At 40.8% G+C, this 16,516-nt stretch overlaps 1 protein-coding gene across 5 annotated transcripts in view; it reads right to left on the bottom strand.

The window, feature by feature from the left end:
- Positions 1–1,737: 1,737 nt before the first annotated feature.
- The window catches only part of tacc1 (transforming, acidic coiled-coil containing protein 1), a 29,560-nt gene continuing 14,781 nt past the window's right edge, over positions 1,738–16,516 (bottom strand). For 2 of the 5 annotated variants that reach the window (XM_026168484.1, XM_026168481.1), the window contains exons 2-14: positions 15,109–15,218; positions 11,715–13,035; positions 11,292–11,327; positions 10,858–10,921; positions 8,740–8,965; positions 8,076–8,140; positions 7,689–7,814; positions 7,526–7,602; positions 7,374–7,417; positions 6,271–6,434; positions 6,073–6,179; positions 5,821–5,941; positions 1,738–3,321 (exon numbers count right to left, since the gene is read on the bottom strand). In XM_026168484.1, coding sequence (XP_026024269.1) covers positions 3,256–3,321; positions 5,821–5,941; positions 6,073–6,179; positions 6,271–6,434; positions 7,374–7,417; positions 7,526–7,602; positions 7,689–7,814; positions 8,076–8,140; positions 8,740–8,965; positions 10,858–10,921; positions 11,292–11,327; positions 11,715–13,035; positions 15,109–15,218 — 2,527 coding nt within the window. In that variant the 3' untranslated portion in view covers positions 1,738–3,255. Of the gene's footprint in view, positions 3,322–5,820; positions 5,942–6,072; positions 6,180–6,270; positions 6,435–7,373; positions 7,418–7,525; positions 7,603–7,688; positions 7,815–8,075; positions 8,141–8,739; positions 8,966–10,857; positions 10,922–11,291; positions 11,328–11,714; positions 13,036–14,523; positions 14,626–15,108; positions 15,219–16,516 lie in introns of those variants that run through there. The other 3 variants (XM_026168483.1, XM_026168485.1, XM_026168482.1) reach the window with 3 other exon arrangements.

Below are 16,516 nucleotides of genomic sequence, written 5' to 3'. Positions count from 1 at the left end.
CTGCTCCCCTCACAGCTGGCAGCGCGCGCCCGTCCCACTCTTCACAAACTCAGCAGCCAATGGGAGGGTGCCTCAGCATCCTAAACCCGCCCCCCTCAGACCCGATTACCGAAGTTACAAAATCTAAGGGTCCTGGTCTCTTTGTATCTGGAAATGACTGAGTATTTTTTTTACTCGTTCTAGGAGTTTTAGTTGCCCTGCGTTATAATATTAGTTAAGATGGTTTTGTCAATTCATGCCTTCTATGATTGACTAATTTTCTCCAACGTATTGTTCAACATGCCAAAGTAAGAGAAAAGCAGAAAACTGTCAATAAAGGGACATATAACTGATAATGATGATGATTTCCTCCTATTTTTCGCTGTTGAACACATCTGGTGTTGTCCACTTAATAATGATCTTGACTGCGAGAAAGTGAAATGGCTGGTCAATTAGAATAAAGGGGGGTGGTGCTGAGTTTCTGCTTCTACTGGGCTTTCCAAATTTTTTTTTTTTATACCTTGATTAGACAGGACAGTGTGGAAATAGAGGCTGGTTGACTTAAGATAGAGGAAAATGACATGTCAAGCAAGCTCTTTCACACCTGGAACATTTTGGTTATTTGGTATGTGCCTTAACCATGAGGGTATCCCAGCACACTGGTGTTAAGGACACCATCATGTGGAAAGAATGTGTAGTAAAAAAGACTGAAGTGCCAGGCTTGGAACAGGCCAGCTTGATAAGGTATGTATGTACTGTTGGCCTATGCAAGAAGTGTAATTCAGAATAAAAAGCAAGTCTTCATATCAGTCATCACCAGATGTCAGATACTAAAAATTATAGTATGTTGATCAAAAAAACTTGCACAAATTCTCTCTTCTTCTCTCTGCTATCTAAAAACCCAGACTCCAGATAGAAATGAGCCTAATTTAGAAATTAACTAGTGTGACACTCGATCCTAATTGATCCCACAAAACCAGTAACCTCATAACTGCTTCACTAGGAGAAATAATGTGTTTCTACAGTGAATCTGATGGCATCCGTAGCAACATTTGGCAAAGTCCTAATGTTCCTAACAGCTCAAGTTGAATCAGAAAAGGATATATGTAAGAGGGAAACTGGGATTTAATGAAGACAAAGCCAAACAAGCAAAATTAGTGATTATTGGGTAACAATGACCTGCTTTCCACAGATTCCGTTACATGTAAATGATTGACAGCCCCACTCGAGCCCAGAGGAACAGGAAGCAGGCTGTATTTTCATTCAAGCTGCAACATAACATGGGGATGTAAATCACATTTCACATAGGTGACTGAAGTTTTTTTTGTAGTCTACACATCTAAATCAATTTGTTGTTGAAATTAAGGCAGCACGGTGGCATGGTATTTAGCACTGTGGCCGCACAGCAAGAAGGTCCTGCGTTCAATTCCACCATCAGGCCGGGGTCTTTCTGTGTGCATGTTCTCACGGTGTTTGCATGGGTTCCCTCCAGGTCCTCCGGCTTCCTCCCACCGTGCAAAGACATGCAGCTTGGGATAGGTTATTTGGATAATCCAAATTGCAACTAGCTGTGAATGTGCGAGTGAATATGAGTGCAAATGGTTGCCTGTCCCTGTGTGTTGGCCCTGCGACAGACTGGCCATGCAAGTAGGCAATGACTCCTATTTAGCTTGCCTCTGTTTTCATTTATTTATTGCTACAACGGAAGCTGATGATTTAAACGAGCTTAAATGATTGTGACCAAGAAGGAGAGTGGCATATTATTAAATCTTAACCATTTATTAAGGAATGCACAAAATATAACAGTTGACATACAATCTGAGTATACGTAATTCTTTCGTTTTACAAACATTAGCAACACAATTATGAATACTCTTTTTATAAAGTATAAAATGTACTATAACTGTGAATTTTAAAAGCACCTTCCAACTAATGTTAACACCACCACGACGGGACATGAGGTCACACTGAAACCCACTTCATTTTGCTGTGACATTTGGCAATTGATTGTGCTGATGTAATGAAGGCTACTGTACAAAATGTGTCTTTTATACACTTCGGACCAAAAATGCACTCGTGTGCTTATTCAAGTGAAATCAGACCAGAAAATATTGATACAGCAAAAGATGTACAATGAACCCGACAGGCCTCGCTGATCTATTGCTGAAGGTGATAGCACTGAAACTGCAAATCCACTGCAACTGACTGCAGTTCAATCATACAAGAAATACACTGACTACAGTACTCTTTGCAAACAGCTTGGAAACAACTGCACAAAGAAAAAAAATAAACCTGTTTGTCTTTCTTTTGTTTTCTCTCAAAAGGCACAAGCAATGTTTTGGCTCATAAATAAAATATGGACACAACCCCAAATAATTTTTATGGCAACTGGTAACTTTTCCACACTCAAACGCAGAGCAGTCGAAAATGAAACATGCCACATGGTTTTGTACTAGAGCATAATAAAAGCAGGTTTTACAATATTAAAGTCAAAGTATCATCAAAGTGATTAAAAACTTGGATTTAATATTTGATTCTTTTGAAGTGCTCTTTATATTTAACAATCCCCAAGATTCAAAAACAGCTTAATGTAAACCCACGTATAACTGAAGGACACACTGTGTAAACCTGTGAAATAAGAAATACAAACTGAAAGGCAACTTACTTAATCTGAGATAAATGACCTGAAAACTATACAAAATGATCCATTTAGGCACTCAGCACATGGATTGTATTATTAACGCAGTTAATTGCAGTATAAATGTGCTCTGGTGTAAAGAAAATGTGCATGCATCCCTGCCAGCGTCATCTTTTCCCTTAGCTCCTGCACACATGCAGTGTAAAATGGGGGTGGAAAATCCTTATGAGACGAGACGTGATGAGACAACCCTTGAAAATGGGTAAATCCCAGAAACGTAAAATGATACTTTACTGTAAATCCTGAAGCAAAGGTTTACAAATCATTGAGTGACTTATTAAAAAAAACAAACAACAACATTACATCCTGTTATAATTGTGTGCTTCTTCAATGGTCCTGACATGACTAACACAACAATAGTTGTACTCTCATCGTATTTCAGTCTGAAAGGAGAAAATGAGCAAGTGCAACCATACTGTCCTTCAGTAATATACTGTATATTTAAACAAACAAGCAATGAAAGTTGCAATGTGCCTGATCTATGATCATGTAAAAGATTTAAAGCAGATGTTGTTGTGAGAAAAATCTGGAGCTGAAGAGGAAGCAATTAAGAGCCACATAGTTTGATGAAAGGCGTCCTATTCTGTTCCCAGTTTGGCGATCAGTTCATCACAGATCTTGGTGAGCTCTTCAATCTCTTGATTCTGTAAAAGACAGAAAAAAAAATTAGAGTTAAATGTGCTAAAACTTAAACATATAAGCCATTCAGAATTTATGGAGTTAGTGGGACTCTGCAGCTTGTCCTTCTTTTGACGATTTTGCTTTAAGTAAACAGAACATTGCCCTCTAGTGGGCAGTTCAGATCATTGTAAATTAAGTGCATTTAAAATCACTATTCTGCTGGACTGTGTTCTATTTATAGAAGTAAAATAAGGAAAACAGGAAATCATCCCTTTCACTATCTTGAAGATTAACCCAAATAAAAAAGAAGTGACAGGAAACATCAGGATTTGCGTGAAGCAGTGACTAAAAACTTCCAGAAAAAATGACTGCAAACAGCAGTTCATTCAACAGTCAGACACTGGTGCTTAAACTCGTCTTGTTTGACATCTTTTTGCAGAAGAAAATGAAAAGTGTGTTCAGCACACAGACAAGACCCAGTAGAGCTTTCAGTCTTAATTACCTAGGTTTTTCAGCACAATTTTCCATCACTAACACAGTTAAACACAGTCAGATCATTAGGGCCCGAGCACTGACAGTGCGAAGGCCCTATTGTAATTGCTCTGTTTATTATTATTATTATTATTATTATTATTATTCCGGCAAATGAATTGGCCGTTTGAGGGCCTAAACATGCTCGAAAACTCATGAAATTTTGCACACGCGTCAGGTCTGGTGAAAATTTACGTATTTTAATGTTCTCAGACATGGCCAGGGAAAATTAGCTCAGTAGCGCCATCTAGAAAAATGAAAAACGCGAGCCCCCGATATGGGTATGACCTACATGTTTGAAAGTCGGTACACCTATATAATGTTCAGAGTCGAACAAAAAAGTCTATTATGGCAATGTCCTAAACCCAACAGGAAGTCCGCCATTTTGGATTGAAGGTGACATTTTGGCTCTGATTTTACCATTTCCATGCCTCGAACTTTGACGAACTCCTCCTTGGGGTTTGATTTCATAACCTTCATATTTGGTCAGTGCCAACTACACCCTTATGCCATGTTAAATTGCGGAGCTTTTGAGTTTTCACAATACTATGAGGCCGTGGCGCCATGGCGAATTTCGATGACTCGCCATGAAAATCTTATTGCCTCTCATTTTGTCATACATTTTCTGACCTTGACCAAAGAGCACACATATGATAAGGCTCCACCCCTGAACATATTTCAACTGCCATATGTGACATAAGGGACAGCGCCACCTAGTGGGAACAGGAAATGTCATGTTTTACACTTTGGGGTACAGTATTGTTATGGGTGACATCTGCAGCCTCATATTTCTCCAGGAAAGCCTTAAGGAGTTGGTCTTGGGTTACAGTGAAAACTGTGAGTTTTCGCGAAAGGGTGTGACCCCAGCAGCATGGCGAACTTTGATGTCACGCCATGAAGAAACAAATTAGTATAACTCAATGAAATCCAGTCTGATCAGTACCAGACTTTACAGGCATGATGTCAGACCCGCCCTGAACAGATTGATGTGCCCATTGTCGGAAATACGGACAGCGCCACCTAGTGGCAACAGGAAATGTCATGGCTTTAACTTTGTTGTACTGATTTTCACAGGTTGATCGTGGCCACCTCAAAAGCAGTGAATATCACCATCAGTCCCTCGTGATGCTTCAGTGCAAAAATTGTGACTTTAAACTGAACGGCGCACCCTGGTGGCAACGCGGTTCATCATGAAAGATGAAGTGGCTTTTGAGGGGCTTGGAAAGTTTATAGAGGCTTGAAATTTGGCACACACCTCCAAATGGATGAAGGCATTGTTGTTATGTAACCATTTTCCTTGAATAGCGCAAAATGGCTCCACAGCGCCCCCTACAATATTTCAAAACATCAGCCCCTGCTCTGTGTTTTATCTATGAGTCTGAAACTTGGTAAGCTCATGGAAGATATTAAGATGTACAAAAAAGTCTCTTGGAGCAATATCCCAAATCCAACAGGAAGTCAGCCATTTTAAAATTAATGTGTAATTTTGATGACATTTTCCCCCCTTTTCAGGCCTCATAGTTTGACGAACTCCTCCAAGGGATTTCATCATATTGAAGCATTCTTCAGTGTGTAGAATCTAAAGACCTTTGTGATGTTAAATTGCGAAGCTTTTTCCGTTCAGGGAAACGGGGTGGTCATGGCGGCACGTAGAGTTTCAATCACTCGCAAAAAGCAGTAATCTGCTGTCACTAAAAAACACAATGTCCAATCTCTCCCAAAGGTCGCAGGTGTGATGAGACTCGAGCTTGGAAATGTTTGTTATGCTATTTGTCAATAATGGTTAGAGTGCCACCTAGTGGCATGACTATAATCCTGGTTGAATAAGATGAAATGTTAGCTGGTGATTAAAAGCATGAAATCCATCAATGTGACATCACATCGGACGTGCCGGTTTGAGGTGTTGGCAGTGGCTCGACGTGCCGGGGGTGCGAGGGCCCTCATAACGCTGCTTGCAGCTTTAATTTTAATTAAATTTGCTCTTATCCTACCTTCTGAAGGACAGCTCTTTCAAGTGACTCCACCTTCATCTGCTCCTTTCTCAGGCTTGCGTTTAGGGCCACACTCTCACCGTTTGCCTTGGCACGTACCTGGGCTATGTCCTCACTGGCCCTGTTACAGAAGAAACGATGTCAGACAATGTCAGAATGAGAAATGACGCCTAGCTTTGAAATGTAAATGGAATTTCAGGAGTCAGTATTTGAATAGAAATGAAATCTTGGAAGCCTAAATTGCAGACTTACTTGTCGAGTTTCTCCTCAGCGTGGATTTTGAGGGTTTGATATCGCTGCTCCTCTTGCTTGATCCGCATCAGGTAGTCTTGAGCACACTTCTTTAGCACCTCCTCATTCTGGAGAGACACATGTAAAACAGGTCTAGTCAAGTTATGCGAAGGTGGCCCACACAGCTTCTCATGTGATTCATACTGAGACTCTACTGACCTTCTTAAAGCCCTCCAAGACTCCCTTCATGTTCTCATACCGCCTAAAGAGGTCAGCAAAGGAGCGCTCCACTGAGTTGAGGTCAGCCAGGGCCTGATCTCTCTCTAAGGTCAGCTGTCTCACTGACTTACTACATGACAGGGTCTTCTGCTGCTGCTCATCCTCTGTAAATAAATGAGCCAGAGTATAAAATAAGGGCCAAAAACACACAACAGCTGTGAGACAAAACAGTGTAATGCGATAACACATGAGTGCACATTAAAAATCCAGAATAGACAGTGTAGAAATAATGTTTTATGACAATGCTGTGTTTTTTCCAAAGTAACAAATAAATACAAGGCTAGAGTGGGACTCCTAGCTTTTCTGGTTAGTGGTGGTCCTCAGTTTAAGGTCAGTGCAACAACAACAGAAACATAGAAAACAACAGGCTATTTATATGGGTATACAGTGTAATGTACTTGGCTTGAAAGTCAACAACAGGTCATGCTGGTGAAAAATGTCAGACAGCAGGTGGAAGTAAAAGGTCGAGCTGATAGCAGCACAGGTCTAAAGTGAAACCTGACACTTTATTTTTTATAGCCGTTGACCAATAAGGCAACCCCCCCCCCCAAAAAAGACTGAAGCCACTGACTGTGCTGTTCTGTTCCACCACACTGTAACTGTAATACAGCCTTACATATTACCTATAGGCTGTTAAAAACAAATTAAAAAGACTGCAGCCTATTAGACTGTCTATTACACAGTAGGTTGGTATTACACGTGTAGATTATATGCATAGAATGTTAAAAAAAAAAAAGAAGTAAAAAAACATATACAAAATAAAATGCACGGCTGAAGTGTGCTCAGCTGTTGCATTGCATCCATGCATCTGTTATGATGTACATTATGAATTGAATAGTCTGATGGCGGTTGCGCAAAAACGACGTGTAATGGATACATGATGGTTTCCTTTTTGTATAAATATCCACATAGATCAGAGAAACAAAATGTACATCTGATTTGGGGGTTTGTTTGAAGAAGTCACACAGTTGTTGGAGCAGTAACGTAGTGGATAATAACAAATTCATGGAGAGCAAAATCACCACTAGGTGGCAGCAACTTACCAATCATCTGTGCGACTGTTTTCTCATATTCTGCAACTATTTTCCTGTCAGAATAAAAACCCAAAGCAGTTACTGTCATCTTTGTTTTCACATGTTCAATTGTGTTTAATATAACATAGACAGGAGCACTCAGACAAACAAATGCCTCGTACCTCATTTCCATAACCTCTGCTCGACTTTCTTCATATTTTCTCTTCCATTCATTGACCTCAATCTCTTTAACGATGATCTGTTTAGACAGGAGAGACATAAAATTAAAAACCCAGCTATGATCAAAAATAAACAGTTGAGCATAATAACAACCGGCCCTTTTACCTCTTCTCTGATCAGGGTTAGCACTGCAGCTTTGTCCATCTCGCTCAGAGGCACGCTGTCCTGGGACAGGGCTGCTGTGTCAGGGCCCTCATTGCAGGTCAGTTTTGTTGTTGTGGACATCGCACTCTGTGGAAGGAAACATATTGTTTGAGGCTGTTTTGAGGCAAGTAGCTACACTACAATAAATATTACAAAATCTGGTTTGGCCATAAGGTGCAAGTGATGTTATCTTAGACAAATATTGTGATTCATTGAGCAGAAATAGCTATGAATGAGAGCATAGTTGGACCTGTTATTGCTAACCCGAAGAACAGCTGACAATGAAAAACAATCCTGTCATGCTAAAATATTTATACCCCCTTGCTATTGTTCCTATAGTCCACTTACTATATCATCTTTCAGGCTGAAGCTGTCCTTCTCCTCCAGCTGGTCTGCAACCTTTGTCTCAGAACCTTTGACAAGATCAAACACGTAACTCAATAAGAAAAACTACTGTAACTATCCATATCACAGTTTTCAAAAACAATCAAATGCACATGAAGTAAAGAGTTCATACTTACTATTTGTCTAGTTCTGTGCTTTTTGTTTTTGTTTTTTTTTATTGAAAAGACTGCATGGCTGGTCCTTATGCACAACTGTGGGGAGCAGTATAAATACTGCCCAGTGTAGTATTTATACATTTCTTTTATCCAGGACAGAATACTGCTGAGCATGCCTGGTACATTTTTCTTCCCCTCCCTTAAGCGTGACGCAGTAGTTGTTGAGAAAATTATGTAACCGCATCACCTTCCTCGTTCACATCGTCTTATCAGTTTTATTAATAGAACTTGCTGTGTAAGCATCCTTTCCACTGAGGCTGATTTAAAAGAAAATCTAAGATATTGTGCTTTTTGACTTAAAAACATTGTCCTCAGACGTTACCTTAACTTTTAGCCAAGTTCTATCCAAGCAAAGCCTCCGTTCACTCTATATTACCGTCTTAAATACTTAAATACTCATACTTCTAAACAGAAATAGGCCATGTCTGTACAAATGTCACTGTAGAGCTTACCATCCATTATCACTGGATCACTGCTTAGCTGCTTTTTTGCAGGTGCTTTATTGCATTCTGGCTCCTCTCTCTCCTGCTGGCTGTCTGTTGTCTGTCCCATCATACAAGTGGAGGCCAGTTTCTCCTCATCAGTGGCATGATGAACTCGCTGAGTGATTTCTGGGGTCTGTACCACCACTTCATCCTCATCCTGGACATGGGAGAGCGAGGTATCTGTACATATATCCTGCATCACAGTGGAATTTATTCTATTTATGAGATTCTGAAGCCCCCCCCTTCCCAACACACACACACACACACACACACACACACACACACACACACACACACACACACACACACACACACACACACACACACACACACACACACACACACACAGCCTAAAGGCACTGTTGGTGAATGCATGGGCACAAAATATCACTTTAGGCACTAGTACTGTGCAAAAGTCCTGACTATGCCTCCAGCATAATGATTGATAACTATTCAGACCAAAAATTTGTCACATTTGGATTCATCACTCAATCAGACCTTTTGGCCCTTTCAGTTTGGTTCTTGTGCAACTTGCCATGCCTCAGCCTTTCTCCCTGTTTCCCAGCTTCTTGGCAGCCACCCTTGTGCTGAGTCCATTTCTAACGAGGATTCAGTGAACTGTAGGTCGATCAACTGAAGCGTCAGATGCATCTCTCGGTTCTCGATTCAGGTCTTTGCTGGAGTCTTGCTGTTTTTTTTTAAGAACGTTCATCTGCTGTAGATAGTTTTTTAGGGCAGCTACCTTTTCTTTTTTTCTTCATTTGTCCAGTTTCTTTCATTCTTTTAAGGATAAGCTGCACACCATGATGAAATATGCCAAGTTTGGGGGTAATTGATTGTTGGGACACACTGTGTTGGTGCCAAAATGTTATTTAATCAGTATATTATCATGCTCATTGAACTGTGGTATCTTTGGCATTTTTTGTAGATTCAGTTATAGAAATGAGAACAAATCAAATTTTTTTGTGAAAGACTGCTAGTAACAAAGTTTTCTGTATGCATAGACACAACACTGGTTCATCTACCAGATAAGGTGCATTTTTATGCTTTAATGAGTCATAGGTCAGAATTGTTGTAGTTTTCCATTTTCTCATTAGATTTTGTAAATTTTCTCTTCGACTTTTTGCTTTTAATTTGCTGAAGTTTCACTTTAGTTTCCAGAGTTGATTTGCTTATTTCCATTTAGCTTTTATTGTTTGAAAATGTTTAGTTTTAGTTTAGTTTTTAATACCATGTATTTGTATTTTATTTGAGTTATTTTGCTTTTTGTCCTTCTCACTACCAGTACCATGAAACAATACCTGTAGCTTATTCGGGTGCCACGGGTAGTCCAGAAGGAAGGTTTGCTGTGTCCCCTAGCACAGTCTTAAGTGTGTGGAGGCACTTAAGACTGAGAAGGGCTCTTACATGAGGAGAGATATAGAGGGCCAACGTGGGGGTTAACAGAGACCTCCACGCGTTAGCCAGTTAACAGTACCCTGACTGCTCTTAGGGGCCTGAAGCCATGCCACATTACTGATCGTTTGGTCAGAAACATCATCATGAGTGGCCTGATGGAGGTGATTTTCACAGGACTCTGGCACTTCTCCACCCATTCCTCCTTGTACAAAGGAACAGATCCTAGCCCGTTACATGGGCATTTTTTACACGGTATATTTTAGGTCAGCAGCAAGCAGTTCCAGTGAGATAACAATGAAGATCTTCACAATATTGTTAAAGTAAGTTAAGTATTCTGTAGTGACGCCATATCTTCAGGATTTCTCCTGAGGATGATGAAGGTGTTGCTGCTGAGGACAGGTGGAAGCAGGAGACTAATATGTTGACTGCAGAGTGATAAGTCACAATTTTGTCAGCATGCCAAGACAGTACTGCAGAGCTGGAGACACTGCTGATGCTTCTGTGACTCCCTCTCTGTCTCTCGCTCTCACTGTATGTGTGTGTGTGTGTGTGTGTGTGTGTGTGTGTGTGTGTGTGTTCAGAGGTGATGGTGGACAGAGCTGCTGAATAATGAACATTGCGGTGTCACTGCAGTAAGGTGAAGCAGTCGCACACACATACACACATCCTCACAAACACTTATATTACCTGATTACACACGTCAAGGACCAAGGACTGGCTTTCATCGTATTTCTCTACTTTACAGGAATTCCTACAAAACAAGCACAAAAAAATAATGCAAGAAGTTACAATCTATAGACTAAACGTGCTGTGACACTTTAATTAACACACACTGTTTCCACAACCATTGAGCTGTGAGCATTTCTCTGCTTTGGTGTTTAGCCAGATATCAAAGAAAGACCAGTGATGCACATACACACATGTAGAATCATAGTGGTGCTGCTAAACATCTGGAGAGCTCACAAGATGTAACATACATCTCTAACATGTGAAATGAAAGTGAGGAAGACATATATTGCCCTCACATGCTTCTTTGTAAGCCGGTCCTGTTGCAGCGCATACCACGATGAGAGTAAAATGCGAAGCAAGCATGCGTGAGAGAAACGTGCATCAGTACTTACAACAGAAAACAGAGAAACTTGACTTGTTCAGATGTCCTGAGGCCAATAGAATAGGACAAAAGCAGAAAAGTTTGCGGGTTGCACGACAGACGAGGGGGAGGAAAGATGAAGGATGAAAGGGATTAAGCAAGTGAAGGAGGGATTTTGATAAGGGAACAAAGAACAAGAGACAAAGGAGAGCAAGTGAGCGACTGGAGGTCGCATTTTTAATAATCAGCAGATAAAGTTTGGCAATAAACACAAGATGCCAACAGACATGGAAAAGCTGAAACTGGTCCAATGGCTACAGCTGTAACAGCACTTTGAGAGTCTGAATATAACACGTTTGAGAACTGTGTGAATATCCAGTGTATCGGTGATAATGACCTCAGAGCTTCGAGCTCATGGGGCAAGAAAGAAGGTTTTCATGTTTTTGAGACTTACTTGATTGTTCTCTCTTTGTTTTTCTTGGGAATCTGCCTCACTTTCTTCTCCACCTGAGGTTGCCTTGCCTTTTGTTTCTCTCCTTCTTTTACTTTTTTCTCCGGCAGAGACGAGGTACTGGACGTGTCCTCGTTGCTCAGAGATTTTGAAGGTTTAAAAGGGTCCACAGAAACATCAATATTGTCCGGGTCAAAGCTGTAGGAGCTTCTAGGAAGCACTGGAGAGTTATTCACCTTGCTATTGCTACCAAATGGATTGAAGTTTGGGTCATCTGACTGACTGGGATCAAAGTTATATGATCCTGTCTTAAGAATAGGAACATCGTCCAAGTTCAAAGGTGTAGAAGAGTCTGAAACTGGAAGAGAAACTTCCAGATCAGGCTCTGAAACTGGCTCTGGTATAGACTGGGGGACTGGTTCTGGTGCTGGCTGTGAAAGTGTTTCTAACACTGTGGGTTCTGGTTCAGGTTTGCAGGAAGCCTCGGATCCTTTGGGCTTCTGCTTCTTTGTAGCAAGTTTACTGATTGTCTTTTTCCCTCCTAGGTTCTTTGGAGGAGGTCTGCTGGCTGGTCCTTCATCCAGGCCAAACTCCATCATCATGGGCTTAACCTCAGATGATGGATTTGTTGTTTCCGAGTGTGCTTGTGCTGCTGAGCTGGCCTCTCCGAGTGGCTCGAGTCTGGGGAAAGAGCCCGGTTCACACGGTGGGGGAGAGTTTTGGATTTTTGATCCGCCGCTGGTGAATGGGTTAAAGCTCTCATCCAAAAGGTCAAAGTTATATGTGACCTTAGGGACAGGAAGCTCTTCTTCCTCGTTTGTGTTAGCAGCGTTATTCAGCGAGGACTTCATTTTCAGAGACGGAGGTTTGGATTTCCTCGTTTTACTCTTTTGAGTAGGCTCTGCCTCGTTGGACAGGCCATTGTATTGTGCCTCTGGTTGAGCAGGAGGTTTCTCCTCAAGGGGCTCTGGAGCTGAGAGGATTTCAGGTTCACTGCTCAGGATTGAATCTGGTTCTGAGGAAAGAGCAGGACCCAGAGCTGAAGCCAGATCTGGGACTGGATCAGCTGCTAGAAGAGTAGCTGGGACTTGGGATGACTCAGAGGATGGAGCCACTTCCTTCTGTGTGGATAAATCAGCAGCAGGCAAAGAGCCCAAATCTGCTGGAAATTTCACTGTTTGTTCTTCTTCTAGGGTCTGAATGTTTATTTCGAGCGGGCCACCCATGGGGACTGCAGGCTCATCCTGACCCATGTTGTGGCTGAGCAGAGTGTCCTGATCCCTGACAGGAGCAGTCACTATCAGGTTCTCCTCCTGCTCCAACTCTGTGGAAGAAATGAGACCCAAAACACCAGAATTAATCATAAAACCAAAACAAGTCTTAAAAATGAATACACACTCCTGCTGCCAGTGCTGTTCTCTTTAATAACACGCCAGCTCAGATGTCAGTGATATCTGATTGGCTCTCTGAAAGCAGGTTAGTCACCAGCCAACTGTTCCAATTGCTGCTGTTGCCATGGTAATATGTTACTATGAGGGCCATGACATTTGTACAAACTCATGCATATGAAAATAAAATTAAAAAGGTGGAGTGGTTTATCATGTTGTGTGTGTTTTAGACAGTAGTGATGGTGGCTGCTGTGGCGCAATCATTAGCTCAAGGGAAGATTTTGAGACCACAGCATATTTCAGCACGCCTGTCATACTCGCCGTGTTCATGTAACATTATGTTGCCAGGAAACAAGCAAAGCCTGCCGATACTTCTACCCAGTTCCAGTCGGATGTCGCCAAAGTGTCACTTTTGACTCCTTTAGTACAAATATAAACTCTGTTGGTGGCGCTTGTCATGTCAGGTAGATCTCACTAAGCTGCACTGCCTGTTTCACCAATAACATGAAAATTATCTATCTGATAAAATGTCATATGTGCCTTAAATAGTATAGGCAGTGATCTGTACTTGTAGTGACCCCAGGCAGATGTCAGTCACATCTCTAACTGTGACCACACCTTTAACTCTGCAGATAAGAGAGAAGGGCAAAACCACACTACCAAAAGGTCCTCATTAATACTTAATACATAACCCTAATTAATCCTACTTTTATTGATCTATAGACGCTGTTTGAATCCTAAAGATTAAAGTAATATATTAAGCTACAGTAGTATTAAAAACTGTTGTTATGCAGATCCAAAATTCTCTACACATGATGGTTTTCGGTTCTTGTAGATCGACTGTGATCTGTACACTTGTAAATAAAGCCCACTGAGTCAGTGTGGAGAAAATTTCCCTGAGATTGCATCTCAGTTACATTGTCAACAGAAAACAGTTTAATAGGTTATAATATAGTAGTGATTCGTTTAACCCCGCTGAGATCAAATTGGGCTTATATGGTCCGTCATCTAAAGTGAGTTGCACACCCATAAAATAGTTATAAACTGTCATCACGCAGATGCTGATGTAGTAATGGAGACTTTGGATGGACACAGGCAAACACTGGCATTAGCATGTTTACTTTCAACGATGTTTCCAGAGATGCTTCAGCTCCTCCCTGCCCGAGATCAAACTTAGAAACAGCTGTAGGGAGAGATGTTTGCAGTTTGAATGGAAACTCCCTCCTCTCTCCACACTTTCTGACCTTTGCAACTTACTCTTTTATAAAATGTTGTTGGAGCTGTTTTACAGGATGGACTTAATCCTACTAAAACCACAACAGCCACACAAATATGAGGACTACTAAAAATCAACTACTAAAAATCAACATGGGCCCAAAGCTATCATGCTTTGGGCCCATGGCTTGCTTTGTGCTCATACTGACCTCTGTCAGTGACTACTACAAAGCAGGGCGGGGCTTTAGATGAAGCTTTTGTTGAACCTGTTGAATTCCAGAGCAAAGGCCTTTCCCACACTCTGCTACAGGCTCCTCCTTTTGGTGATTCAAAGGACAAAGTCAAGGCTTCATCACACCCAAAATCGTTCCTCATCTGCAAACCAACTTACATACCAAGCATGCAGAGCATATTTGGCCACCTTCAGGTATTAACCTTAATTATGTTTAATGAAGTGCATTCTGCATTTGACTGCTTGTCTGTACCCCACATCGTAAGTCATTACTCAATCACACAAACGTTCATTTTAGCATTAAAAAAACATTATTTTGTTGACACACTCTAAACACATGTCCCTCTTGTTGACTATGAAGATAAACACAAATGTGACACCTGAGCATTTAGTGAAGCATCTACCCTTGTTTCCATGGCAACCTTGAAGCTACTGCTTTGTGTTGTGCACTCGAACACGCATTTCTTCTCATATGTTGAATATTGTAGAGCTACTGCTGTTAAGATGTTACAGTGGACAGCTTCTCATCATCGCATTTCTGTCTGTCTGCTGTTGGCCTCACCTGTTTTGTCTGCATCAGAGTTGTTGTTCTCCAGCTCTCCTGGGATGGCCGGCGGGGCGCGGACAGGAGTCGCTGCCTCAGGAGTGCCAAAATGACCCTCTGAGTCAGAGCTGTGGTAGTCAGCGAGAGATACATATGAGAGAGAGAAAGATTAAAACATTCAAAACATTAGAAAGGAGCACAGAAGTGATCATATTACAAAAACAGAGAGCACGAGACAGAAAAACTCCTGCTGCCAAAAATAAAAATGAAAGACAAATAAAAATGAAAACCAAACAAAACAAAACAAAAAAAACAGATGCACTATATTGATTCATGGTATCATAATGTACAGATAGTCCCAGGTAAGACCAAGGGTGGAATTCGCCTCTTGTGCTACATAAATAAATACTTTTTAGAAGCATGAAGAGGTGAAAATACAACATCTTGCAACCCCCTGGTGGTAGCATCACCACCTGGGGGTTAATAGTACTACAGAATAACCGGAAATGATTTCTATATTGATTTAGAGCAGGGGTGTTAAACATTAGGCCTGGGACCAGAACTGGCCCAACAAAAACTGCGCATTGTCGGTCTTTGGGAGATGTAAAGGAGGGCAAACAAATTGTTAAAATTAATTTTACTTATAAAAAACTGCTCCATGGAAAATCATAACACAGCAAAGTAATTAAGTAATTGATAAACAATTAAATAAGAGAAAAATTCATGTTTTTTTTTTTCATTTTCTTTGTTCCTTTTCACAATTACAGGACAGTCAGGGCAACAAGCAACCAGAATTTCTTTCTAAAATTTTAAGCATTCATTGCTTATAATTTAAGGTCAAAGAATTGTGCTGACAGACGTCTTTTCATTTACTACAGCAGCATTTCTTAATGAGCTGAGATGAAATATTGAAAATGTACATGTTTTTCTTATATAAAGATATCTGCAAGTGACAATGCATATTTAAACCTACACTGAAAGGAAGAGCCATTTCACAAGTGACGCATGATGTAAATTAAGTTTGACATCTAGAGGATTCTGAGTAACAAAAATCAAATATAAAAATCACATTTTATTGCAACTTAAATGTGCCACTGTCCCAGCTATTATCCTCTGCTGTTGCATTATGCCTTGGAAAGACTCAGTATTGTCTGAACTGGTGAAGGAGTGAAATACAGATAAAGTGAAAGATACATAGAGGAAGAGGAAGTGCAAGTAAGCCAGCCCACTATTTCCTGTTACATTGCTAGAATCATGGGGTATGAAGTATGAAACTGTAACATCCAAGCTGTAAATGATGTATTAAATCAGAATATGAACATTAAAACAGAATAAAATGATGTGTGATTTTATAACATTGCATCATTCGATTAGATCTAGCAGTAAGAATTGCTGTTGCTCTGGTTGAATCTAATTTCACAGGATA

Source organism: Astatotilapia calliptera, chromosome 5, assembly GCF_900246225.1.
Source record: "Astatotilapia calliptera chromosome 5, fAstCal1.2, whole genome shotgun sequence".
In the NCBI taxonomy this organism is placed as follows: Eukaryota; Metazoa; Chordata; class Actinopteri; order Cichliformes; family Cichlidae; genus Astatotilapia; species Astatotilapia calliptera.
This window is presented reverse-complemented; position numbering and strand designations above follow the sequence as displayed.